Source organism: Hypanus sabinus, chromosome 31, assembly GCF_030144855.1.
Source record: "Hypanus sabinus isolate sHypSab1 chromosome 31, sHypSab1.hap1, whole genome shotgun sequence".
Classification (NCBI taxonomy): Eukaryota; Metazoa; Chordata; class Chondrichthyes; order Myliobatiformes; family Dasyatidae; genus Hypanus; species Hypanus sabinus.
The window spans coordinates 36,257,853-36,285,808 of record NC_082736.1 but is presented as its reverse complement, the minus strand read 5'-3'; the positions used below and the strand labels follow the sequence as shown (position 1 = coordinate 36,285,808).

The window sequence follows — 27,956 nt, the reverse complement described above, 5'->3', positions numbered from 1 at the left end:
AATTGGGAGAAGGAGGAATTGGGAAGTGGAGGAATTGGGATGTGACAGGAAGGTTTTGGAAAATATTGGGATGGTTGGGTTGGAGAGGTGGTGGGGAAGTGTTGGGGCAGTTAGGAGGAGAGAGAGCTGGACGACAAAGTTTTAGAAGGCACTGGGAATTGGGAGGAGGAGGAATTGGGGCATGACAGCAAGGTTTTGGAAAACATTGGGAATTTGGATGGTCGGATCAGAGAGCTGGGGATTATGTGACAGTTACAGGGAGAAAGGTGTGGACTTTGGGGAAAGGATCTGGGAAGAGGAAAGAGAGGGGGGTTTGGGAAGGTGTTAGAACCCGATGGGAATTGGAACATCGTTTGGCGCAGACCGGTTGGGCCGAGCGGCTCAGTGACGGTTCCCCCGTTTTCTTGTATTCCAGGCGTGCACGCTCTCCTGCGCAAGCTACAGTTCCTGTTCGAGCTGCCTGCCCGGCTGAAGAAGTGCGTGGAGCTGGAGGCGTACGGGCAGGCGGTGCGCTACTACACCAAGGCTCGCTCCGTTCTGCTGCAGTACCAGCTGATGCCCTCCTTCCAGGGCATCCACAACGACTGCAGCAAGATCATGGCCGACCTCGCCCACCGGCTCCGCGTCCAGTTCAGGTGCAGGAGCGCCCGCTCGTGACCTCTCCTCCCGCCTCCTGCCCACTCCCACTCATAGAGCCCGCAGCCCATCTAGTCCTTGCCTAGACCCAAACCATAGCCACCCATAACTCTCCCGTCCATGCATTGTGGAATTCGTTTCCGCACGAAGGCTGAGGTTGATGAGTTCTGAATTAGTCAGGGCGTCAAAGGTTACGGGGAGAAGGCAGCAGAATGGGGTTGGGAGGGAAAATAAATCAGCCATGATGAAACGGCAGAACGGATTCAATGGGCTGAATGGCCTAATTCTGCTTCTATGTCTAACGGACAGTTAGAGACTTTTCCATCTGTGGCAAGAGAGAGCAAGGAGGTTAAGGGGGGAGGATCTGAGGCAAGAGTTTTTTCACATGGTTAGCATGGGTGAGTGGGCTGAATGGCCTCTTTCTGCGCCGTCCCGTTCAGTGACTCAGTAGTTGTCATTCGACTGGAAAAGGGTTTGTGCTGCTTGGTTATAGGGAAGCCAGTACAGCCCAAAGGGTTGAATGGCCTTCAGTACAGAACTTTCCCTGTGTGGACTTGCTGGGGCTGGGGGGTAGGGGGTGAGGGAGTAGTTCATTGCTTCCTTTCTCCCTCCCTCCCCTAGTCCCTCAGTCCCTCTCCCTCTGTCCTTCACGTACTCCCTTGCCCCCCCCCCCCCCCCGTCGCCTGTTGTGCTCTCTCTCCGCTCCCTCCCTCGTCCCCCTACGAGCCGTCAACCTCTCCCCTCTTACCCCGTCCGTCTGGCTGACCACTGTCCCTGTCGACCCCCACCCTAGGGAGGGCGGCTCGAGCGCCCAGCAGCTGGCCGGGTGCGTGGACTTGCTGCTGCGCCTGGAGGAGCCGGCCGAGTCGCTGTGCGACGAGTTCTTGTCCCACGCCCGCAGCCGGCTGGAGGGGCACCTGCGGGCCCTGGAGTCCTCCCCCCCTTCCGCCGACTTCCTGGAGTTCGTGGACGCCGGCTGCCACGGCTTCGTCAGCGACACCTGCCTGCTCATCGCCTCCTACCAGGAGCTCTTCGTCCGGCGGCCGGCCGCGTCCGGGAGCGATGTGGCGCCCATGGCCAACGCCAAGCTCCAGGCTTTCGTCCGCCAGCTGATGGGCTGCTACTTTGAGCTGGTGGAGGGGCGTGTGGCGGCCGAGAGGGGCGTGGCGGACAACTCGCTGCTGGTCCGGGGCCTGGACCGCGTCCACCGCCGGCTGCAGGCGGTCGAGAGGCTGCTGCCCGGCTCGGGGCTGGGGGCCGAGGGAGCGGAGATCGTGGCGCGCGCTGCCTGCGGGCGCCTCGGCCAGTACCTGGAGGCGCTGCGCGGCTTCCTGGCCGACTCGCTGACCGACGTGCGGCAGTCGCTCGCCGCGCCCCGCGTTCTGGGCAAGGACGGACCCGGCCTGTCGGAGCTGCTCGCCACCCTCTCTGCCTCCCTGCTGAACCAGGTCAAGTCGGTGCTGGCGTCCGTCCACCTTTTCATCGCCAAGGACATCACCTTTTCCGACAAGCCTTTCTTCAAGGTGAGAGTGCTGCGGGGGGAGCTTCACGCTGACATCCCAGCCCCCGTTTCCTGTTTGTCTGCCCCTCTCTAACCCAACTGTCCTTTGAATATGGTGAGGGGTTTGGGCCCCTTAAGGAAGGATTGACGTGCTGACATTGGAGAGGGTGCTCGAGAATGATTCTGGGAATGAAAGGGTTAACACGTGAGGAGTGATTGATGGCTCCGGGCCTGTACTCACTGGAGTTTCGAAGAATGAGGGGTGATCTCATTGAAACCAATCGAATAGTGAAAGGTCTGGATAGAGTGAATGTGGGGCGAACGTTTCCTTTGGTTGGGGGGAGTCTAAGACAAGAGGGCACAGCTTCAGAATAGAGGGGTGCCCTTCCAGAATGGAGATGGGGATGAATTTCTTGAGCCAGAGGGTGGTGAATTTGTGGAATTCATTGCCACAGATGGCAAAGGGTATACTTAAAGCAGAGGCTCAAGGTTCTTGATTAGTCAGGGCGACAGGGAGAAGGCAGGAGACTGAGGTTGAGATAGATAATAAATCAGCCATGATGGAAGGTTGGAGCAGATTCGATGGGCCGAATTGCTTAATTCTTCTCCGTTGTCCTCTGATCTTATGAACTCCCACTGTGATGATGAGAGGCATTGATCGTGTGGATAGTCGGAGGCTTTCTCCCAGGGCTGAAATGGTTGCCACAAGAGGACACAGGTTTAAGATGCTGGGGAGTAGGTACAGAGGAGATGTCAGGGGTAAGTTTTTTACGCAGAGAGTGGTGACTGCGTGGAATGGGCTGCTGGCGACGGTGGTGGAGGCGAATACGATAGGGTCTTTTAAGAGACTCCTGGATAGGTACATGGAGCTTAGAAAAATAGAGGGCTATGGGTAATCTTAGGTAATTTCAAAATTAAGTACGTTTGGCACAGCATAGTGGGCCGAAGGGCCTGTATTGTGCTGTACGTTTTCTATGTTTCTACATTGCCTATTAAATACCCCAATGTCTCAGACAACCCAGTCCAGCCCCTGACCTTCACGTGTGGCTTAGCTACCAAGCCCAGTGGAACCGTTTCTACTGACAGGAGAAGGGACAAAGGCGGGTTCCTGGTCCCTTCAAAAACAGTTGCTCCGGGCAGATGGGGCTCGTCAGCCCTGGTCGGCAGCTCATCTCAGAGAAGGAAAACTCCGATCTCAAACCTCCGCTGCTTTATGGCTATGCCCACCCACGGGGAAGGCTTCGGGAGTGAACCCCGAGGGGAAAAATCGGAGCTGGAGTCCCTGAGGCAGTCCTACGCTGAGTTCAATGCTGACTGGCAACTCCTGCGATGATGCTGGTGCCAAACTGTGTCTGTCTCTGACGTTCCCTTGTACTCATCGGCCATGTGGAGGGGGAGCCGCCTGCTGACCGTGCATACTGCCCTGACCTGCCTGGAGGGTGCCGGGAGAAGGCAGTATCGGGAAGGTTTTGGAAGCTACTGGGAAGTCGCAGGTTCAGGGAGATGAGCTGATGTCTCTCTCTCTCTCTCTCTCTCTCTCTCTCTCTCTCTCTCCCCCTCTCCCCCTCTCCCCCTCTCCCCCCTCTCCCCCTCTCCCCCTCTCCCCCTCTCCCCCTCTCCCCCTCTCCCCCTCTCCCCCTCTCCCCCTCTCCCCCTCTCCCCCTCTCCCCCTCTCCCCCTCTCCCCCTCTCCCCCTCTCCCCCTCTCCCCCTCTCCCCCCCTCTCCCCCCCTCCCTCCCCCCTCCCTCCCCCCTCCCTCCCCCCTCCCTCCCCCCTCCCTCCCCCCTCCCTCCCCCCTCCCTCCCCCCTCCCTCCCCCCTCCCCTCCCTCTCCCCCCCCTCTCTCCCCCCTCTCTCTCCCACCCCTCTCCCTCTCCCTCTCTCTCCCCCCCCCCCCCAGGGGGAGTTCTGTAGCCAGGGTGTGCGCGAGGGTCTCATCGTCGCCTTCATTAGACACGTGTGCCAGACAGCGCGGCAGTTCTGCGAGACCACCGGCGAGAAGAGCTCAACGCCGCCCGGCCTGCTGCTACTGCTCAGCCGCCTCTGCCTCGACTACGAGACATCCACCATCAGCTACATCCTCACGCTGACTGACGAGCAGTTCCTTGGCCAGGTCGGTGTTACCCACCTTCCTCAGATTGAATAGCGTGGAGGGAGCTTCACTCTGTGTCTGACCCCGGGAGTGTGTGATGGGACGGTGTGGAGGGAGATTCACTCTGTGTCTGACCCCGGGAGTGTGTGATGGGACGGTGTGGAGGGAGATTCACTCTGTGTCTGACCCCAGGAGTGTGTGATGGGACGGTGTGGAGGGAGATTCACTCTGTGTCTGACCCCAGGAGTGTGTGATGGGACGGTGTGGAGGGAGATTCACTCTGTGTCTGACCCCGGGAGTGTGTGATGGGACGGTGTGGAGGGAGATTCACTCTGTGTCTGACCCCGGGAGTGTGTGATGGGACGGTGTGGAGGGAGATTCACTCTGTGTCTGACCCCGGGAGTGTGTGATGGGACAGTGTGGAGGGAGATTCAGTCTGTGTCTGACCCTGGGAGTGTGTGATGGGACGGTGTGGAGGGAGATTCACTCTGTGTCTGACCCCAGGAGTGTGTGATGGGACGGTGTGGAGGGAGATTCACTCTGTGTCTGACCCCGGGAGTGTGTGATGGGACGGTGTGGAGGGAGATTCACTCTGTGTCTGACCCCAGGAGTGTGTGATGGGACGGTGTGGAGGGAGATTCACTCTGTGTCTGACCCCGGGAGTGTGTGATGGGACGGTGTGGAGGGAGATTCACTCTGTGTCTGACCCCGGGAGAGTGTGATGGGAGGGTGTGGAGGGAGATTCACTCTGTGTCTGACCCCGGGAGAGTGTGATGGGACGGTGTGGAGGGAGATTCACTCTGTGTCTGACCCCGGGTGTGTGTGATGGGACGGTGTGGAGGGAAATTCACTCTGTGTCTGACCCCGGGAGTGTGTGATGGGACGGTGTGGAGGGAAATTCACTCTGTGTCTGACCCCGGGAGAGTGTGGAGGGAAATTCACTCTGTGTCTGACCCCGGGAGAGTGTGGAGGGAGATTCACTCTGTGTCTGACCCCGGGAGTGTGTGATGGGACGGTGTGGAGGGAGATTCACTCTGTGTCTGACCCCGGGTGTGTGTGATGTGACGGTGTGGAGGGAGATTCACTCTGTGTCTGACCCCGGGAGTGTGTGATAGGACGGTGTGGAAGGAGCTTCACTCTGTGTCTGACCCCTGGAGTGTGTGATGGGACGGTGTGGAGGGAGATTCACTCTGTGTCTGACCCCGGGAGTGTGTGATGGGCGCTGTGGAGGGAGATTCACTCTGTGTCTGACCCCAGGAGTGTGTGATGGGACGGTGTGGAGGGAGATTCACTCTGTGTCTGACCCCGGGAGTGTGTGATGGGCCGCTGTGGAGGGAGATTCACTCTGTGTCTGACCCTGGGAGTGTGTGATGGGACGGTGTGGAGGGAGATTCACTCTGTGTCTGACCCCGGGAGTGTGTGATGGGCCGCTGTGGAGGGAGATTCACTTTGTGTCTGACCCCGGGAGTGTGTGATGGGACGGTGTGGAGGGAGATTCACTCTGTGTCTGACCCCGGGAGTGTGTGATGGGACGGTGTGGAGGGAATTTCACTCTGTGTCTGACCCCGGGAGTGTGTGATGGGATGGTGTGGAGGGAATTTCACTCTGTGTCTGACCCCGGGAGTGTGTGATGGGAAGGTGTGGAGGGAGATTCACTCTGTGTCTGACCCCGGGAGTGTGTGATGGGACGGTGTGGAGGGAGATTCACTCTGTGTCTGACCCCGGGAGTGTGTGATGGGACGGTGTGGAGGGAGATTCACTCTGTGTCTGACCCCGGGAGTGTGTGATGGGACAGTGTGGAGGAAGCGTCACTTTGTGTCTGACCCCGGGAGTGTGTGATGGGACGGTGTGGAGGGAGCTTCACTCTGTGTCTGACCCCGGGAGTGTGTGATGGGCCGGTGTGGAGGGAGATTCACTCTGTGTCTGACCCCGGGAGTGTGTGACGGGACTGTGTGGAGGGAGCTTCACTCTGTGTCTGACCCCGGGAGTGTGTGATGGGACGGTGTGGAGGGAGCTTCACTCTGTGTCTGACCCCTGGAGTGTGTGATGGGACGGTGAGGAGGGAGCTTCACTCTGTGTCTGACCCCGGGAGTGTGTGATGGGACGGTGTGGAGGGAGTTTCACTCTGTGTCTGACCCCAGGAGTGTGTGATGGGACGGTGTGGAGGGAGATTCACTCTGTGTCTGACCCCGGGGGTGTGTGATGGGACGGTGTGGAGGGAGATTCACTCTGTGTCTGACCCCGGGAGTGTGTGATGGGACGGTGAGGAGGGAGCTTCACTCTGTGTCTGACCCCGGGAGTGTGTGATGGGACGGTGTGGAGGGAGTTTCACTCTGTGTCTGACCCCAGGAGTGTGTGATGGGACGGTGTGGAGGGAGATTCACTCTGTGTCTGACCCCGGGAGTGTGTGATGGGACGGTGTGGAGGGAGCTTCACTCTGTGTCTGACCCTGGGAGTGTGTGATGGGACGGTGTGGAGGGAGATTCACTCTGTGTCTGACCCCGGGAGTGTGTGATGGGACGGTGTGGAGGGAGCGTCACTCTGTGTCTGACCCTTTTTTTTTTAATTACAAAATTCTTTATTACAAATATCGGTGCTATACAATATATACAAATCAGTGGCAAACACAATTACTGCACTACAAATAGACAATAGACTTTACACCAGAATGTTGCCATCTCTATCCACGATGGCATTTACACCCCGCGGAGCCCAACGGTCTCGAAACTCCTTCAAGGCCGCTGTGGACTGCGAGTGTTCTTTTTCAATAGTTACCCGGGCACGAACATACCCCCTAAACATCGCCAGGCAGTCTGCCCGGGGAGATCCTCCCGCCACCCGTTTCCAAGACCCACGGATGGCGGATTTCGCCAGCCCCAGGAGCAAGTTGACTGGGACATCCTCATCCCTCCATGCCCCCTTCCTTACTGGATGACCATATATAAACAGGGTGGGACTAAAATGCAGCCAGAAGGCGAGAAGCAGCCCACGCAAATATGCAAAAAGAGGCTGCAGGCTCACACACTCCATGTACATGTGGTACACGGTCTCCTCCAGCCCGCAGAAGTGGGCATGTGGGTGGGAAGTCCATGTACAAACTGAAAAACTTATTGCAGGGCACTGCCCTATGCAGTACCCTCCAGCCGAGATCCCCCAGGTGCATGGGAAGAACCCCAGCATAAAGGGACTTCCAGTGGGGACCCTCCTCACCTCTGGGTGGAAGGACCGACCGCCATGGTGTGTCGGGATGGTGGACAAGGGCAAGGAAGTGGAGGATGTGGAGTAGCAGCCCATACAGATACCTCCTACTTGCATCCCTGAATGGGACTGTGGGTATCGATGAGAGACGGCTCAAGTTGTGTGGACACGGCTCCCGGAGAAGATTGCGGGGTCTGGGCCCGACCAGCAGCTCGGCCTGAGTCGGTCCACACAACTGAGCCGCACCGACAGCCACTGAGGTAGGGCAAGGGTCGGCCAGGACCCCACCCTCCGCCTGAGGAGGGGATTCCCGGCCTGAGGCGACCATGTTCCAAACTCTCAGTAGGTCCTGATAGAAGCCGGGCAGACTCCGCAAAGCAGTACGGCTGACACCCGCCGGTGGTAGCTGCATGTCTTCATGAAGACAGCAGCCCCTCCGGAGGAAGAAAGTCGCCAACACGTGCCACCTGGGAGGGTGCTCGGCGTACAGGAATCTCTGCAGAGTCCTGAGGCGGAGAGCCGCCAGCTGCGTTCGGACGCACACCAGCGACTGTCCGCCCTCTCCCACTGGGAGACTCAAAACCGCTGCAGAGACCCAGTGTTTCCTGTTGCCCCAGAAGTCCACTAATTTCCTCTGCAGTCTTGCAACAAACGGGGCAGGAGGGGCCAAGGTGACCATCCGATACCACAACATGGAGGCCACCAGCTGGTTTATGACCACCACCCTGCCTCGATAGGAAAGCACCCTGAGAAGGCCTGACCAGCGCCCCAGCCGGGCCATGACTTTCGTCTCCAGGTCCTGCCAGTTCGCCAGCCAGGTCTCCCCAGAAGGACTCAGGTAGACTCCCAGATAGAGGAGACGCCTAGTACTCCACTCAAAAGCTCTCATCTCCTCCGGCAGGGAGTCCACCTGCCACTGACCCACTAAGAGTCCGGAACATTTCGCCCAGTTGATCCTGGCGGAGGATGCCGCCGAGAAAACATCTTGGCACTCGCGCATCTTCCGCAGGTCATTGGGATCTGTCATCATGAGGAGTACATCATCGGCGTAGGCCGAGAGGACGACCTCCATGTCCGGTTCATGCAGAACCAGACCTGTCAGTCTTCGCCGTAGGAGGCTCAGGAATGGCTCGACACAGATCGCATACAATTGACCGGACATGGGGCACCCCTGACGTACTCCTCTCCTGAAGGGAATGGGTGCTGCCAGTGATCCATTGACCTTAACAAGGCACTCTGCGGTACAGTAGAGGAGCCGAACTCGGGCCACAAAGTGTGGTCCGAGCCCAAAGGCCTGCAGAGTGCCCACCAGGAAACTGTGGTCTATCCGGTCAAACGCCTTCTCCTGGTCAAGAGAAAGAAACGCTGCCAGGGACCCAGTCTCCTGGTGCAGGTGGATCAGGTCCCGTACTAGGTGGACATTGTCCTGGATGGAGCGACCCGGGACTGTGTAAGATTGGTCAGGATGAATCACCTGTCTCAGTACTGAACCAAGACGGTTGGCCATTGCCCGGGCGAAGATCTTGTAGTCCGCGCACAAGAGGGAGACCGGGCGCCAGTTCTTTAGCAGGCGAAGGTCTCCCTTCTTGGGCAGCAGGACCACGACAGCTCTCCGCCATGAGAGTGACTAGGCTCTCCCCTAGAACAAGGCTGTAATCGACCCCCAGGACATCCCAAAAAGCCTGATAAAACTCCACACTCAGACCATCTAAGCCAGGGGATTTACCCCTCCGGAGTTGCCGAAGGGCAGCAGACAGCTCCTCCCCAGTCAGGGAGGCGTCCAGATGCGCTGCGTCATCAGGGCTGACCTTTGGCAAATCTTCCCAGACCTCACTGCACGCCCCCGCATTTGACGGATCCGGTGAGAATAAGGACCGATAGAAAGTGCGGACTTCTTCGATAATTCCGTCAGGATTCGTGATGGAGGAGCCATCAGCAGCTGGTAGCTCCACCAGCTGCTTTTGAACTCCCCGCCACTTCTCCAATGAGTAGAAGAAGAGTGAGCCGCGGTCCAAATCTTGCAGCATTTGGATCCGCGACCTCACATACGCACCACGGGACTGCTGAAGCTGCAGATTCCTGAGTGCGTCCTTCTTCTGGTGTTCCTGCCACGTTTGATGGTCTCCACCGGTCGGACCAAGACGGGACTCTAGGTCAAGCAACGCTCTCTCAAGCCGCTCAATCTCAGAGCCCCGCCTCTTTGTCGACCCCCTCGTGTACTCCCGACATAAAAACCGGGTGTGGGCCTTGCCCACATCCCACCACAGCCGTAGGGAGCCAAACTCTCTCCGTCTCCCTCTCCAGGTGGCCCAGAACGCTCGGAATGAATCCCGGAATCGGCTGTCCTCCAGCAGCCGGTTGTTAAAGTGCCAATACCCGGATCCCACCCGAGGGTGCAGAGGAGTAAATTCCATCCACACAAGGTGATGATCCGAGCACGACACCGGCCACATGGAGGACGCCGACACGCGGGAGACATAAGCCCGAGAGATATATAGGCGGTCTATCCAGGAACCCCCCTCTCTAGATCTTCTGGAGAAGGCGCTAGAGTCGGGGTGAAGATTCTGCCAGCTGTCCACCAAGTCAAAGGAGCCGACTAGCTCCTTTAACTTTTTCGCCGATGCTGGGTCGCGTTGGAGGCCCGAGCGGTCCTCCACCTCGAGGGTACAGTTGAAGTCTCCCCCAGGATGACGCAGTCCCCCGGGTCGATGGAACTCAGCAAGGTGGACAGCTGACAGAATAGGCGCGTCTGCATCACCCCGCGCCTCGGAGCGGACACGTTGATAAAATGTAACGGTACACCATCCAGGCGCACAGCCAGTTGGAGCAGACGGCCGGGCACAACATCCTGGACTCCTACGATTTCTGGCCGGAAGGTTGGGGCCAACAGGATCGCCACCCCACTAGAGTTGGAGCTAAGGTGACTCATGTAGACCCCGCCCTGCCACTCCAGGAGCCAAGCGGACTCGTCTCCTGGGGTGGTATGGGTTTCCTGCAGGAAACTCACCGCGTATCTCCCGTCCCTGAGGACTGAGAGATTGTTATACCTGCGGAGAGAGCCCCTGCTACCGTTTACATTGAGTCTAGCTATGGTAAGCTTCATGTCGGGAGCACACTAGGCCTCAGCACCAGTCCCCTTCCCACTGAGAGCGATGGCGCCCTCAGCCGCTCTCTCCCGAAGAAAACTGAGAATATCCTTTGCTTTCCGGGCCCGACTGCTACCATCGCTACCCTGTGACCCACCATCTCCCGAAGGAGCGAGGCTGCTTTTCATCCTGATGTCCCGCACCAGGTCATCCAGGAAGGATTTCAGCTGCCGCCTGTCATTCCCTGACACAGCATTCCTCTTCCCCTTCCCCTTCCGTCTGAGGATGACCCTCAGGGACTTCACCAGCCTCGGCATGCTAGGCCAGCGAAGCGAGGCTAGTTTAGGCCGATGCTTTGCACCAACAGAGGAGTGAATAAACTCTCTGATCTTCTCCACAGGTATCAATGGGGACTTCTCTGGAGGGGTGAGGATGTCCATTGTCTCGCTGTCAAATGAATCCCCCTCCAATCCCTCACTGCAGACAGATTCCCCCACCGTCCTCCTCATGTGGTGTATAAGGTGGCTGCCCCTGTAACCTACACTGCACAGCGGGTACCTCCCCTATACCTTCCCGCTCCACCTCACAGCAGTCTTACCCACAGTTGTGACGATGGAGGGAAAATCCCAAGGGACTCCCTGCAGGCCAATAGTTGATAGGGTCGGCATGCAGGTTACATCACCCTCCCCAGGAGACAGGCATGAAGGGGATCCCAGCAGCTCTGGCCCAATGGATTCACTGGCAGCCTGATGCTGACAGTGAGAGAGCCTGGTCTCCTCTCCACCTGTACTACTTAATACATTTGCCTCCAGGGAGGCGCTGACTGCTAAGTCCCGGGTGGAGGGCTCCAGGTCTGTTTTGGTTGTGCAAACAGGCCCAGCACTAGCTTCATGCACATCCACACCACCCACCCCAGGACTGGTGTCTACATCTGGGGATTCAGGGTTAGACACAACTCCCACCCGGATCCCCACCCCTTTCTGGGACTCCCCCTCATCTGCATTCTCTGCCCTATTGGGGGAACAATCCCATCTCCTCTTCAAGCCGGAGGAGCACACAGGTGCGGAATGCACCAACAGAGCGGTACTCTCCGCTCCTATCGCCCCGTCCAACCGTGCTCTTCCCTGAGCCTCCCTTTCCACCTCAGGGCAAATGGGCGTGAGCTCTGTGGTCTCGGGGGCCGACTTCTTCACGTGTTTCGACTTCTTCCTCACTTTCTTGCCCCGCCCGGACTCCACCCCGTCCCTTGCCTGAACCTCCCCACACGTAGCCCCAGGATCACCCGCCTGAACCACAGGGGTAGGAGCAGACGTACGAATAGGGGCAGGGTTAGAGACAGGGTCAGGGGCAGGAGCAGGGGTCGGCACAGGTGTAGGAGCAGGGATGGGATCAGGGGCAGAGGTAGCTGGGGCACAAGTTCCTGAAGTGGACTCCCTGGGTTTTCGGGTGCTAGGACAGTCCCACCTCCCCGCACGCATGGCACTGTGGGCGCTCAGAGCTCCAATACACCTGATAATCTACCCCCTCGTGCCGGACAGTAAACCGGCCCTCAACTTCATCCTCCCTTTCCAGTTTCATGAATACCTGTCGCCGGAAAGAGATTACGGTCCGGAGGGTGCGCTTCCTGAATTTGTGCCTGATGGCAGTTATCTCTGACCGTACTTGCCCCAAGCGGGCCAGTGCGGGAAGCAGGTCCTCGTTGGGGATGAAAGGCTGTACTTGACCGAGGACGATGTGCTGTGTGGGAGCTGTCACGAGCTCCATCTGTAAAAAGATGTTCTCCACCGTGATCCCTCTACTGAGGGCCCGATGCACCAACTCATCATTCCTCAGGTAAAACACCGCCTTCCTGAACTCCTTCTCAGCGGCCAAAACACCATCTCTCCCCAACAAGTCCTCCATGGCCTCCGCGCACTTTTCCAGCGTAGTTCCAGTTCGCAAAATACATTGCACCCCGCGTTCAACTTTCACCGTCCGAAACAGGGCGTTGTCCGAGGGCAGAGAGGCAGCCGCCTTTGCATAACTCCCCGAAGGCCTGCGACTCCCTGCAGACTGGTCCGCATGTTACTTATGTGTCTGAATCGAGAATGATACGGTGGTGCTGGTTGTAAAGTCTCGGTGTGAGTTGAGTAACTGGCGGGAAAAGTTTGTACTCGACAGTACCTTGCTGGCTCCGTGCCAGAAATTCCAACGCCAGGAAAGGCTCCGTTAGTCCCGCAGAAACTCCAGGCTGTGAGAGGTCGAGACGTCTCAAACGACGGTTCGGCTCCAACACCGAACGAGAATCCTGACGATAGAGATGGAAGGAGGTTGCCCCGATGTCAGTGGGGCCAAGCAACGTCGTTTGCCTCCGGTTTTGGGAGCGAAACTGCTTCCCGGCGAGCTGCCAGCCGCCACAGCAGGGTGTTACGCAGTTCGAAGCCGTCAACGAACCCCGTCCAAACTGGCAGAAAAACTCCAAACGAAGCTTCCACTCTAAACCAGCCGCTCACTTAGATGTTCAAGGGACGTTGCAACCAATTTCCAAGCAATTCAAGACCTTCATAAAGTAGTTTTTCCCCGATTTCTCCCAGCGCAATCAGAACAGCTCCACTCTGTGTCTGACCCCGGGAGTGTGTGATGGGACGGTGTGGAAGGAGCTTCACTCTGTGTCTGACCCCGGGAGTGTGTGATGGGACGGTGTGGAAGGAGCTTCACTCTGTCTGACCCCGGGAGTGTATAGAGGGAGCTTCACTCTGTGTCTGACCCCGTGAGTGTGTGATGGGACGGAGTGGAGGGAGATTCACTCTATGTCTGACCCCGGGAGTGTGTGACGGGACTGTGTGGAGGGAGATTCACTCTGTGTCTGACCCCTGGAGTGTGTGATGGGACGGTGTGGAGGGAGCTTCACTCTGTGTCTGACCCCTGGAGTGTGTGATGGGACGGTGTGGAGGGAGCTTCATTCTGTGTCTGACCCCGGGAGTGTGTGATAGGACGGTGTGGAAGGAGCTTCACTCTGTGTCTGACCCCCGGGAGTGTATAGAGGGAGCTTCACTCTGTGTCTGACCCCGTGTGTGTGTGATGGGACGGAGTGGAGGGAGCTTCACTCTGTGTCTGACCCCGGGAGTGTGTGATGGGACGGTGTGGAGGGAGTTTCACTCTCTGTCTGACCTCGGGAGTGTGTGATGGGACAGTGTGGAGGGAGCTTCACTGTGTGTCTGACCCCGGGAGTGTGTGATGGGACGGTGTGGAGGGAGATTCACTCTGTGTCTGACCCCGGGAGTGTGTGATGGGACAGTGTGGAGAGAGCTTCACTCTCTGTCTGACCTCGGGAGTGTGTGATGGGACAGTGTGGAGGGAGCTTCACTGTGTGTCTGACCCCGGGAGTGTGTGATGGGACGGTGTGGAGGGAGATTCACTCTGTGTCTGACCCCGGGAGTGTGTGATGGGACGGTGTGGAGGGAGATTCACTCTGTGTCTGACCCTGGGAGTGTGTGATGGGACGGTGTGGAGTGTGTGTGAGTGTTGGGAAGGTGTGGAGTGTGTGTGAGTGTTGGGACGGTGTGGAGGAAGGGTGAGAGTTGGGAAGGTGTGGAGTGTATGTGAGTGTTGGGACGGTGTGTAGGGAGTGTGTGATGGGACGGTGTGGAGTGTGTGTGTGTGATGGGACGGTGTGGAGTGTGTGTGAGTGTTGGGACGGTGTGGAGTGTATGTGAGTGTTGGGAAGGTGTGGAGTGTGTGTGAGTGTTGGGACGGTGTGGAGTGTGTGTGAGTGTTGGGACGGTGTGGAGGAAGGGTGAGTGTTGGGACGGTGTGGAGTGTGTGTGAGTGATGGGACGGTGTGCAGGGAGTGTGTGATGGGACGGTGTGGAGGAAGGGTGAGTGTTGGGAAGGTGTGGAGTGTGTGTGAGTGTTGGGACGGTGTGTAGGGAGTGTGTGATGGGACGGTGTGGAGGAAGGGTGAGTGTTGGGAAGGTGTGGAGTGTGTGTGAGTGTTGGGACGGTGTGTAGGGAGTGTGTGATGGGACGGTGTGGAGTGTGTGTGAGTGTTGGGACGGTGTGCAGGGAGTGTGTGATGGGAAGGTGTGGAGTGTGTGTGAGTGTTGGGACGGTGTGTAGGGAGTGTGTGATGGGACGGTGTGGAGGGAGTGTGAGTGTTGGGACGGAGTGAGGGAGTGTGTGATGGGACGGTGTGGAGGAAGGGTGAGTGTTGGGACGGTGTGCAGGGAGTGTGTGATGGGACGGTGTGGAGGAAGGGTGAGTGTTGGGACGGTGTGCAGGGAGTGTGTGATGGGACGGTGTGGAGGAAGGGTGAGTGTTGGGAAGGTGTGGAGTGTGTGTGAGTGTTGGGACGGTGTGGAGTGTGTGTGAGTGTTGGGACGGTGTGGAGTGTGTGTGAGTGTTGGGACGGTGTGGAGTGTGTGTGAGTGTTGGGACGGTGTGGAGTGTGTGTGAGTGTTGGGACGGTGTGGAGTGTGTGTGAGTGTTGGGACGGTGTGGAGTGTGTGTGAGTGTTGGGAAGGTGTGGAGTGTGTGTGAGTGATGGGACGGTGTGGAGTGTGTGTGAGTGTTGGGAAGGTGTGGAGTGTGTGTGAGTGATGGGACGGTGTGGAGTGTGTGTGAGTGATGGGACGGTGTGGAGTGTGTGTGAGTGTTGGGAAGGTGTGGAGTGTGTGTGAGTGATGGGACGGTGTGGAGTGTGTGTGAGTGTTGGGACGGTGTGGAGTGTGTGTGAGTGTTGGGACGGTGTGGAGTGTGTGTGAGTGTTGGGACGGTGTGGAGTGTGTGTGAGTGTTGGGACGGTGTGGAGTGTGTGTGAGTGTTGGGACGGTGTGGAGTGTGTGTGAGTGTTGGGAAGGTGTGGAGTGTGTGTGAGTGTTGGGACGGTGTGGAGGAAGGGTGAGTGTTGGGTAGGTGTGGAGTGTGTGTGAGTGTTGGGACGGTGTGCAGGGAGTGTGTGATGGGACGGTGTGCAGGGAGTGTGTGATGGGAAGGTGTGGAGTGTGTGTGAGTGTTGGGACGGTGTGTAGGGAGTGTGTGATGGGACGGTGTGGAGGGAGTGTGAGTGTTGGGAAGGTGTGGAGTGTGTGAGTGTTGGGACGGTGTGCAGGGAGTGTGTGTTGGGACGGTGTGGAGGAAGGGTGAGTGTTGGGAAGGTGTGGAGTGTGTGTGAGTGTTGGGAAGGTGTGGAGTGTGTGTGAGTGTTGGGAAGGTGTGGAGTGTGTGTGAGAGTTGGGACGGTGTGGAGGGAGTGTGTGATGGGACGGTGTGGAGGAAGGGTGAGTGTTGGGAAGGTGTGGAGGGAGTGTGAGTGTTGGGAAGGTGTGGAGTGTGTGTGAGTGTTGGGACGGTGTGGAGGGAGTGTGTGATGGGACGGTGTGGAGTGTGTGTGAGTGATGGGACGGTGTGGAGTGTGTGTGAGTGATCGGACGGTGTGCAGGGAGTGTGTGATGGGACGGTGTGCAGGGAGTGTGTGATGGGACGGTGTGGAGGGAGTGTGTGATGGGACGGTGTGGAGTGTGTGTGAGTGTTGGGACGGTGTGGAGTGTGTGTGAGTGATGGGACGGTGTGTAGGGAGTGTGTGATGGGACGGTGTGGAGGGAGTGTGAGTGTTGGGAAGGTGTGGAGTGTGTGTGAGTGTTGGGACGGTGTGGAGTGTGTGTGAGTGTTGGGACGGTGTGGAGTGTGTGTGAGTGTTGGGACGGTGTGGAGTGTGTGTGAGTGTTGGGACGGTGTGGAGTGTGTGTGAGTGTTGGGACGGTGTGGAGTGTGTGTGAGTGTTGGGACGGTGTGCAGGGAGTGTGTGTTGGGACGGTGTGGAGGAAGGGTGAGTGTTGGGAAGGTGTGGAGTGTGTGTGAGTGTTGGGAAGGTGTGGAGTGTGTGTGAGTGTTGGGACGGTGTGGAGTGTGTGTGAGTGATGGGAAGGTGTGGAGTGTGTGTGAGTGATGGGACGGTGTGTAGGGAGTGTGTGATGGGACGGTGTGGAGGAAGGGTGAGTGTTGGGAAGGTGTGGAGGGAGTGTGAGTGTTGGGAAGGTGTGGAGTGTGTGTGAGTGTTGGGACGGTGTGGAGGGAGTGTGTGATGGGACGGTGTGGAGTGTGTGTGAGTGTTGGGACGGTGTGCAGGGAGTGTGTGTTGGGACGGTGTGGAGGAAGGGTGAGTGTTGGGAAGGTGTGGAGTGTGTGTGAGTGTTGGGAAGGTGTGGAGTGTGTGTGAGTGTTGGGACGGTGTGGAGTGTGTGTGAGTGATGGGAAGGTGTGGAGTGTGTGTGAGTGATGGGACGGTGTGTAGGGAGTGTGTGATGGGACGGTGTGGAGGAAGGGTGAGTGTTGGGAAGGTGTGGAGTGTGTGTGAGTGTTGGGAAGGTGTGGAGTGTGTGTGAGTGTTGGGAAGGTGTGGAGTGTGTGTGAGTGTTGGGACGGTGTGGAGTGTGTGTGAGTGTTGGGACGGTGTGCAGGGAGTGTGTGATGGGACGGTGTGCAGGGAGTGTGTGATGGGACGGTGTGGAGTGTGTGTGAGTGTTGGGACGGTGTGCAGGGAGTGTGTGATGGGACGGTGTGGAGTGTGTGTGAGTGTTGGGACGGTGTGCAGGGAGTGTGTGATGGGACGGTGTGCAGGGAGTGTGTGATGGGACAGTGTGGAGGGAGTGTGTGATGGGACGGTGTGGAGTGTGTGTGAGTGTTGGGACGGTGTGGAGTGTGTGTGAGTGTTGGGACGGTGTGGAGTGTGTGTGAGTGTTGGGACGGTGTGGAGTGTGTGTGAGTGTTGGGACGGTGTGGAGTGTGTGTGAGTGTTGGGACGGTGTGGAGTGTGTGTGAGTGTTGGGACGGTGTGGAGTGTGTGTGAGTGTTGGGACGGTGTGGAGTGTGTGTGAGTGTTGGGACGGTGTGGAGTGTGTGTGAGTGTTGGGACGGTGTGCAGGGAGTGTGTGATGGGACGGTGTGGAGGAAGGGTGAGTGTTGGGAAGGTGTGGAGTGTGTGTGAGTGTTGGGACGGTGTGGAGTGTGTGTGAGTGTTGGGACGGTGTGGAGTGTGTGTGAGTGTTGGGACGGTGTGGAGTGTGTGTGAGTGTTGGGACGGTGTGGAGTGTGTGTGAGTGTTGGGACGGTGTGGAGTGTGTGTGAGTGTTGGGACGGTGTGGAGTGTGTGTGAGTGTTGGGACGGTGTGGAGTGTGTGTGAGTGTTGGGACGGTGTGGAGTGTGTGTGAGTGTTGGGACGGTGTGGAGTGTGTGTGAGTGTTGGGACGGTGTGGAGTGTGTGTGAGTGTTGGGAAGGTGTGGATTGTGTGTGAGTGTTGGGACGGTGTGGAGTGTGTGTGAGTGTTGGGACGGTGTGGAGTGTGTGTGAGTGTTGGGACGGTGTGGAGTGTGTGTGAGTGTTGGGACGGTGTGGAGTGTGTGTGAGTGTTGGGACGGTGTGGAGTGTGTGTGAGTGTTGGGACGGTGTGGAGTGTGTGTGAGTGTTGGGACGGTGTGGAGTGTGTGTGAGTGTTGGGACGGTGTGGAGTGTGTGTGAGTGTTGGGACGGTGTGGAGTGTGTGTGAGTGTTGGGACGGTGTGGAGTGTGTGTGAGTGTTGGGAAGGTGTGGAGTGTGTGTGAGTGATGGGACGGTGTGCAGGGAGTGTGTGATGGGACGGTGTGCAGGAAGGGTGAGTGTTGGGTAGGTGTGGAGTGTGTGTGAGTGTTGGGACGGTGTGTAGGGAGTGTGTGATGGGACGGTGTGGAGTGTGTGTGTGTGATGGGACGGTGTGGAGGAAGGGTGAGTGTTGGGACGGTGTGGAGTGTGTGTGAGTGATGGGACGGTGTGCAGGGAGTGTGTGATGGGACGGTGTGGAGGAAGGGTGAGTGTTGGGTAGGTGTGGAGTGTGTGTGAGTGTTGGGACGGTGTGGACGGAGCCTCACTCTCTGTCTGACTCTCTTCTCCGCACCTTGCAGGACCATTCGCTCGTGACGCCGGTGACGGTGCTGTGCGCGGACGCCCGTGAGTCAGCCCAGCGGCTCCTGAACCACTACGTGAAGGTGCAGGGACTGAACGTCTCGCAGATGCTGCGCAAGAGCGTGGAGACGCGTGACTGGATCAACACCATCGAACCGCGCAACGTGCGGGCCGTGATGAAGAGGGTGGTGGAGGACATCACCTCCATCGACGTGCAGGTGAGGACGCGGTCACCATGGGAACCAAACAGCGATAGGAGAGAGGCTGACCGGGTTGTGGTATCAGAATCAGGTTAATTGTCACTGACCTGTCGTGAAATTTGTTTTTTGGCAGCAGTAAAATGCAATACATAAAATACTGTATATTTTAAAAAATAACTGGAGAGCAAATAGTGATTATAGCGTTCATAGACCGTTCAGAAATCTGACAGCAGAGGGGAAGAAGCTGTCCCTGAATCATTCAGTGTGTGTCTTCAGGCTCCTGTACCTCCTCCCTGATGGCAGAGGGGAAGAAGCTGTTCCTGAATCGCTGAGTGTGTGTCTTCAGGCTCCTGTACCTCCTCCCTGATGGCAGAGGGGAAGAAGCTGTTCCTGAATCACTGAGTGTGTGTCTTCAGGCTCCTGTACCTCCTCCCTGATGGCAGAGGGGAAGAAGCTGTTCCTGAATCACTGAGTGTGTGTCTTCAGGCTCCTGTACCTCCTCCCTGATGGCAGAGGGGAAGAAGCTGTTCCTGAATCGCTGAGTGTGTGTCTTCAGGCTCCTGTACCTCCTCCCTGATGGTCGCAGTGAGAGGAGGGCAGGTTCTGGGTGATGGGGGTCCCTAACCCTAACCCCCTCCCTGATGGTCGCAGTGAGAGGAGGGCAGGTTCTGGGTGATGGGGGTCCCTAACCCTAACCCCCTCCCTGATGGTCGCAGTGAGAGGAGGGCAGTTTCTGGGTGATGGGGGTCCCTAACCCTAACGCCCTCCCTGATGGCAGCAGTGAGAGGAGGGCAGGTTCTGGGTGATGGGGGTCCCTAACCCTAACCCCCTCCCTGACGGTCGCAGTGAGAGGAGGGCAGGTTCTGGGTGATGGGGGTCCCTAACCCTAACCCCCTCCCTGATGGTAGCAGTGAGAGGAGGGCAGGTGCAGGGTGATGGGGGTCCCTAACCCTAACCCCCTCCCTGATGGTCGCAGTGAGAGGAGGGCAGGTTCTGGGTGATGGGGGTCCCTAACCTAACCCCCTCCCTGATGGCAGCAGTGAGAGGAGGGCAGGTTCTGGGTGATGGGGGTCCCTAACCCTAACCCCCTCCCTGATGGTCGCAGTGAGAGGAGGGCAGGTTCTGGGTGATGGGGGTCCCTAACCCTAACCCCCTCCCTGATGGCAGCAGTGAGAGGAGGGCAGGTTCTGGGTGATGGGGGTCCCTAACCCTAACCCCCTCCCTGATGGCAGCAGTGAGAGGAGGGCAGGTTCTGGGTGATGGGGGTCCCTAACCCTAACCCCCTCCCTGATGGCAGCAGTGAGAGGAGGGCAGGTTCTGGGTGATGGGGGTCCCTAACCCTAACCCCCTCCCTGATGGCAGCAGTGAGAGGAGGGCTGGTTCTGGGTGATGGGGGTCCCTAACCCTAACCCCCTCCCTGATGGTAGCAGTGAGAGGAGGGCAGGTTCTGGGTGATGGGGGTCCCTAACCCAAACCCCCTCCCTGATGGCAGCAGTGAGAGGAGAGCAGGTTCTGGGTGTTGGACGCCGGATTTCTGAGGCACCGCCTTTTGAAGATGTTTTCGATACTGGGGAGGCTGGTGCCCATGATGGAGCTGACTGAGCAGTTGTTTCCTGAACCTGTGCCGTGTACCCTGTACCGAATCATATAACTATTACAACACGGAAACAGGCCCTTCTAGTCCGTGCCGAATGCTTACTCTCACCTAGTCCCACCGACCTGCCCTCAACCCATAACCCTCCATTCCTTTCCTGTGCATATACCTATCCAATTTTACTTTACTTTAATTGACAAAGGATGGTGCCTTCTTGATAATTCCATCGACATGTTGGGCTCCGGGTAGATCTTCAGAGTTGCTGACACGCAGGAGCTTGAATCTGCTCACCCTCTCTTCAGCTGAACCCCCAATGATGACGACTGTACCTTCCCCGACTTCCTGACAGTGACTCCTGGAGAAAAGTGTGATCTGTGCAGGAACTGAGGAGCACTGGGCCTAAACACTGGAGTTTTGAAGAATGGGGGTGAGGGGGGGGATCTCATTGAAACCTACCGAATATTGAAAGGCCTTGACAATGTGGACGAGAGGACACAGATAGAGTGGATGTGGAGAGGATGTTTCCTGTAGTGGGGGAGTCTAGGACCAGAGGACACAGATAGAGTGGATGTGGAGAGGACGTTTCCTATAGTGGGGGAGTCTGGGACCAGAGGGCACAGATAGAGTGGATGTGGAGAGGATGTTTCCTATAGTGGGGGAGTCCAGGACCAGAGGGCACAGATAGAGTGGATGTGGAGAGGATGTTTCCTATAGTGGGGGAGTCTGGGACCAGAGGACACAGATAGAGTGGATGTGGAGAGGATGTTTCCTATAGTGGGAAGTCTAGGACCAGGGTACACAGCCTCAGAGGGACATCCATTTAGAACAGAGATGAGAAGGAATTTCTTTAGCCATAGAGTAGTGAATCTGTGGAATTCATGGCCACAGACGGCTGTGGAGATCATGTCATTGGGAGGTTGATAGATTCTTGATTAGTCAGGGTGTCAAAGGTTGCAGGGAGAAGGCAGGAGAATGGGGAAGAGAGGGATAAATGGGGCGTGATGGAATGTCAGAGCTGAGTCGATGGGCCGAATGGCCTAATTCTGCTCCGATGCCATCTGGCCAACACAGTTCCGGATGCATGTATATCCACCGTTCCCTTGAACCTCACCCAGCCAGCGGAAGATGCATTGTTGTTCCACGTGTTGGATGAGACTCTGGTGAGTACGGGCACAGAGCCATCAAACGCTCCTGGTACATTAACCCTTTCATCCACGTGTGCCTCTGTACGAACTCCAATGCCAGCACATCTGACTCGAGGTAGAGTTTTTGCCTTCCCCCTTTACGCTAGCTCTGTTCGGACGGCAGAGATGGCAGACAGGATAGTGGAATGCTTCTCTCACGGGATGAAGGCACGTGGACCTCCAGTGTCCCCGCAAGAAGTGCATCTGGCTGCAGAATCCAGCGTTCCTCGTTAAGGAGTTGGAGCTGGAACTGGATGAACTCCGGATCATTCGGGAGGCTGGGGAGGGGGGGGCGCGATAGATAGGACATATGCAGAGGGAGTTACACCCAAAGAGTAAAGAGCCAGTGCAGAGTACCCCTGTGGCCACCCCCCTCAACAACAGGATACTTTGGATACTGAATATGTACACAATGCTGGAAGAACTCAGCAGGCCAGGCAGCACCCGGGCCGAGACCCTTCATCAGGATACTGTTGTGGAGAATGACCTACCAGCAGTCAGCTCCCTGGCACTGAGTCCGACTCTCGTTCAGAAGGGAAGCGAGCTGTGGCGGTAGTGGAATCATTAGTTAAGGGAACAAGAAAGGAGGTTCTTTGGAGAAGAATGAGATTCCCGAATGTTACAGTTGCAAGAGAAAGTTGTGAGCCCTTTGCAACAACTTGGTTGTCTGCATTAATGACTCATAAAATGTGGTCTGGTCTTTCCCTAAATCACAATAAGACACATACAATCTGTCTAAAGTCATAACAGGCAAATCTCATAGATACTGAGTACACCATTTGAACATTCACAGTCTGGACTCAAGAAAAGTATGTGACCTTCAGGGGTAATGCTTTCTGCAAAAGCTATTTGGAGTCGGGTGTTCCAATCAATGAGATTGGAGGTGTGGGGTTGTAGAGGTGCCCTGCCCTGTAAAAAGACACAAAGTCGGGTTACTGACAGAGCCTGCTCGTCTCACCAAAGATCTGTTGACATGCACCATGTCTCGATCAAAACAACTTTCGGAGGACCTCAGAAGAAGAATTGTCGAGGTGCATGAAGCTGGAAGAGGTTACCAAAGCATTTCTAAAGACCTGAGTGTTCATCAGGTGCACATTAGGGAAATTGTCTGCAAATGGAGGAAGTTCAGTACTGTTGCTACTCTCCCTGGGAATGAGCATCCTGGAAAGTTCACACCAAGAGCACAACGTGCAGTGCTGAAGGAGGTGAAGAAGAAGCCAAGCATATGGGGAAAAGACCTGCAGAAATCTCTCAAACTTGCTAAAGTCTCTGTTCACGTGTCCACTGTAAGAAAACCACTGAACAAGAATGGAGTTCATGGAAGGACACCATGGAGGAAACCACTGCTCTCCAAAAAAAAAAGTATTGCCACACATCTCAAGTTTGCAAAAGGCCACCTGGATGTTCTGCAACACTTTTGGGACAGTGTTCTGTGGTCAGATGAGACAGAGGAAAAAGGGCCGTGCACACCAACACCAAAACCTCATCCCCACTGTGAAGCGAGGTGGGAGGAGCATGGTGGCGTGGGGTTGCTTTGCTGCCTCAGGGCCTGGACAACTCGCAATCATTGAGGGAACGATGAATTCAAAATTGTAACAAGACATTTTACAGGAGAATTTTGGAGTAGTGGTCCGTCACCTGAAGCTTCATAGAAGTTGGATGATGCAACAAGACAAAGACCTGACCACAAGATTAAATCAACAACAGACCTTAACCCAATTAGGATGCTGTGGCAGGACCTGAAGAGGACTGTTAATTCAAGGTATTCCAGAGATATTGATGAACTGGAACAGTTTTGTAAAGGTTCTGCAAAGGGAGCGAAGTGCGAAGTTAAGGGGCAGAACCTCCAGGGTTGTGATCTCAGGATTGCTACCCGTGCAATGTGGTAGTGAGGCCAGATGTAGGAAGATTATACAGTTTAATATGTGGCTAAGGAGTTGCTGCAGGAGGGAGGGCATCAGATTTTTGGATCATTGGGCTCTCTTCCAGGGAAGGGATGGATTACACCTGAACTGGAGGGGACTAATATCCTAGTGGGACGGTTTGCCGGTGTGGGGTTTAAGCTAGAGTTGCGGGAAGACAAACCAGAGCATCGGGACAGTTAGTGGAGAGGTTGTGGAGGCAGATGTTGTTAAGACCTCAAAGTCAGGAATCAAAGGATGTGACCGGTGACCTGAGCTGCGTGTATTTCAATGCAGGAAAGGCAGGTGAGCTCAGGGCATGGAGCAGCACCTGCAGGAGGGGCAGGACTGGCAGCTTGGTATTCTGGGGTTTCCATGTCTTTAGACGTGACAAAGTGGGAGGGATTAAGGGAGGAGGGGTGGCGTTCCTCGTCAGGGGAAAACGTCATGGCAGTGTTCGGAACAGACTGAAGAGCTTGTCTAGTGAGGCATAGAAATAAGAAAGGTAAGACCACGTTAATGGGGCTATGTTACAGACCACCCAGCACCCTGTGGGATTCAGGGGACCAGATTTGTAAAGAGATCGCAGACTGTTGCAAGAAACGTCTGGTTGTTATAGCAGCTTTCCACATGTTGACTCTGTCTCCCAGACTGTTAAAGGACGAGATGGGGTAGAGTTTGTCAAATGTGTTGGGGAACGTTCCCTTCATCAGTTCAGAGAAGCCCCACTGAGAGAGTGTTTGATACTGAATCTGCTACGAGGCAATGAGACGGGACAGGTGACAGAAATTTGTGCAGGGAAACACTTTGCATCCAATGGTCATAATGCCATTGGTTTCAAAGTAAATGTGCAAAAAGATTGGTCTGGTCTGCGGGTTGAGATTCTAAATTGGAGAAGGGCCAATTTTGATGGTACCAGAAAGGATCTGGCAGGTGTGGATTGGGGCGGGCTGTTTCCTGCCAAAGGGAAATGGGAGGCCTTCAAAAGTGCAATTTTGAGGGTACAAAGTGCTTGTCAGAATAAGAGGTAAAGATAACAAGTGCAAGGAACCTCGGTTTTCAAGAGAGGTTGAGGCCCCGTTAAGGAAAAAAAAAAGGAGGTGCATAGCCGGCTAGGGACAGATGAGGTGTTTATGGAGTATAAGAAATCAGGACGGCTAAGAGGGTGTGAGATTGCCCAGCAGACAAGGGGAAAGAGAATCCCGAGGTATACTTCAGATATGTTAAGAGCAAAAGGATTGTAAGGGACAAAATTGGTCCTCTGGAAAACCAGAATGGTAATCTATGTGTGGAGCTAAAACGGGTGGGGGAGACCTTAAATGAATAGTTTGCATCTGTCTGTACTCAAGAGTTAGACACAGTCTGTGGAGGTGAGGCAACGCAACATTGACTTCATGCACCTATACAGATCACAGAGGCAGAGGTGTTCGCTGTCTTAAGCAAATTAAGGTGGATAAATCCTCAGGGCTTAACAAAGTGTTTGTTGGACGTTGCGGGAAGCAGGCACAGAAATTGCCGGAGCCCTGGCAGAGATATTTAAATCATCCTTTGCCACAGGAGAGGTAGCAGAGGATTGGAAGATTGCCAAAGTTTTTCTGCTGTTTAAGAAGGGCTCTAAAAGTAAACCAGGAAATTGTAGGCTGGCGAGTCTGACATCAGTAGCGGGAAAGTTATTAAAAGGTATTCTAAGGGACTGGATATATGAATGTTTGGCTGGATGTGGACTGATTAGGAATAGTCAGCAAGGCTTCATGCATGACAAGTCATGTCTGACCAATCTCAGAGTTTTTCAAGGAAGTTACCAGGAAAGTTGATGAGCACAAGGCAGTGGATGTTGTCTACTTTAGTAAGGCATTTGACAAGGTCTCACATGGGAGGCTGGTCAAGAAGGTTCAGTCGCTCGGCATTCAGGGTGAGGTAGTAAATTGGATCAGACACTGGCTCTGTGGGAGAAGCCAGAGAGTGGTAGTAGAGAGTTGTCTCTCTGACTGGACGCCTGTGACAAGTGGAGTGCCACAGGGATCAGTGCTGGGCCCGTTGTTGTTTGTGATCTATATCGACGGTCTGGATGATAATGTGTTTAACTGGATTTCCGCAAATTTGCGGAAGACAGTAAGATTGGGAGTGTATCGGACATTGAAGAAGACTTTCGCGGCTTGCAGTGGGATCTGGAAAAATGGGCTGAAAAATGGCAGATGGAATTTAATGCAGACCAGTGTGAGGTATTGCACTTCAGCAGGACCAGCCAGGGTGGGTCTTACACGGTGAACCGTCCGGCACTGAGGAGTGGGTAGAACAGAGGGATCTAGGAGTACGGGTCCATAATTCCTTGAAAGTAGTGTCACAGATAGATGGTCTCGTAAAGAAAGCTTTTGGCGCAGTAGCCTTCATAAATTAATGTATTTGTTCAGGAGATGGGATGTTATGTTGACGTTGTATAAGACATTGGTGAGGTCTACTTTGAGTATTGTGTGTGGTTTTGATCACCTACCTGTGGGAAAGATGTAAATAAGGTTGAAAGAGCGCAGAGAAAATTTACAAGTATGTTGCTTGGTCTGGAGGACCCGAGTTATCAGGAAAGGTTGAATAGTGTTAAAGAGCAGAACAGAATTAGGCCTTTTGGCCCTTTTAGTCCGTGCCGAAAACCATTTAAATTGCCTACTCCCATCGACCTGCATAGCCCTCCATATCCCTAGTTGTAGTCCCACCCAACCTCAGTGGAAAAAGCCTGATTGCATTTACCCCATCTATAGTATACCCCTCATAATTTTATATACCTCTATCAAAGCTCTCAATCTTCCATGTTCTCAAGTGTAGATTCTTAACCTATCCAATCTTTCCATTTAACTCGGGTCCTCCAGACCCGGCAACATCCTTGTTGTAAATTTTCTCTGCGCTCTTTCAACCTTATTTACATCTCTCCCGTAGGTCGGTGGCCGAAACTGCCCAGAATACTCCAAATGAGGCCTCATCAACGTCTTGTACAACTCCAACATAACATCCAATCTCTTACTCTCAATAAGTTAGGAATTTATTCCTTGGAACATAGAAGATTGAGGAGAGATTTGATAGAGGTATACAGAATTATGAGGGGTAAATGCAAACAGGCTTTTTCCACTGAGGTTGGGTGGGTCGACAACCAGAGGTTAAGGGTGAAAGGTGAAAAGTTTAAGGGGAACGTGAGGGGGAACTTCTTCACTCAGAGGGTGGTGAGAGTGTGGAAAGAGCTGCTGGTACAAACGGTGCTTGCGAGCTCGATTCCCACGTTTAAGAGAAGTTTGGGAAGGTACGTGGATAGTAGAGGTATGGAAGGCTATAGTCCTGGTGCAGGATGATGGGAGTAGGCCGTTTGAATGGCTCAGCATGGACTTGATGGGCTGAAGGGCCTGTTTCTGTGCTGTACTTTTTTTTATGACTCTATGTTTCTACCCACCAGCCATGACCCAGCCTCTCTCTCCCCTTGCTCCAGGAAGACGCCCCTTTTACACCCCTTCAAAACCGCTTACACCGGTACTGTTCCATGCATTTGGTACCTGCTCTGGCACAATGGTGTCACCTTCCCCAGGCAACCATGACTTTCACCATTATCACGGCCGTAGACATGTACTCTCAATGCTCAAAATATTGCAATGGGCTGGTTCTCAAAGCAATCCCACTCCAGACTAACCCCATTCCGTCTTACAACATTTCATTTGAGCAAATGCCAAGCGGGGAAAGCTATTTAACCTTTTCCTCACGGAATCCTAAATGGATGTCCCTTTATTGTGAACCTGTGCCCTGTGTTTGGGGTACCGGGCCTGTCTCTGTGCTGGGTGACTCTGTAACGGCTGTGGCCCGTTGTAACCGTGTTGCCCGTACTCCGCGTAGGTTGGACTGCTGTACGAGGAAGGCGTGAGGAAGGCGCACAGCAGCGATTCGAGCAAGAGGACCTTCTCCGTGTACAGCAGCTCCCGGCAGCAGTCACGCTACACCCCCAGCTATACCCCCAGGTAGGCTCGCTGTGGGGAAGGCAGAGGGGAGGGCTGTGGGGGGGGCAGGAATCGTCCCCGTCGGATCGGGAACAGGGGAAACACTTGGTCCGAGGCCACGCCGCGCCGCTGTCTCGCTTCTTGCGAGTTCAGATTTATTTATCCCAGGTATGTTCAAACGTCCAGAGAAATGCCCCCAAGCAGCCCTTGCATGTGAGGCAACGCTTCGCGGCCAGTTGTCTCCGATGCCCCCGGTGCAGACTCCTCCGCGTCGCTGGGACCCGTCGTGGCGGGACCATGTCGTCGAGCACCTCCTCTCCATCTGCCAAAATCAGAACTTCCTGGTGGCCAGCCGCCTAAATTCCCATTCCCATTCTCGTCCCAACATGCCAAGATGAGGCCAGTCTCAGGGTGAGGGAGCAACATCTGTCTTTGTGGCCTCCAAACTGATGGCGTTCACATCAATTTCTTCCAGTTTAAAAAATAAAACTCCCTCCCCCTCCCCTTTTCTTATGTTCCCCACTTTGACCTGTTGCTTCTCACCTCTCCCTGGGTCTCCTCCTCCTTCCCTTTCTCCTCTCCTATCACATTCCTTCCTCTCCAGCCCTTTACCTTTCCCACCCACCCGGCTTCACCCATCACCTTCCAGCTGTCCTCCTTCCCCTCCTTCCCCTCTCCCT

General features: G+C 55.5%; 1 protein-coding gene across 1 annotated transcript in view; it reads left to right on the top strand.

The window, feature by feature from the left end:
• The first annotated feature begins 181 nt into the window (after positions 1 to 181).
• Positions 182 to 27,956, top strand: part of vps51 (VPS51 subunit of GARP complex) — a 35,259-nt gene continuing 7,484 nt past the window's right edge. Inside the window, exons 1-6 of the mRNA XM_059954905.1 lie at positions 182 to 187; positions 253 to 635; positions 1,430 to 2,159; positions 4,037 to 4,249; positions 18,429 to 18,647; positions 27,176 to 27,297. Coding sequence (XP_059810888.1) covers positions 182 to 187; positions 253 to 635; positions 1,430 to 2,159; positions 4,037 to 4,249; positions 18,429 to 18,647; positions 27,176 to 27,297 — 1,673 coding nt within the window. The remainder of the gene's footprint in view (positions 188 to 252; positions 636 to 1,429; positions 2,160 to 4,036; positions 4,250 to 18,428; positions 18,648 to 27,175; positions 27,298 to 27,956) is intronic.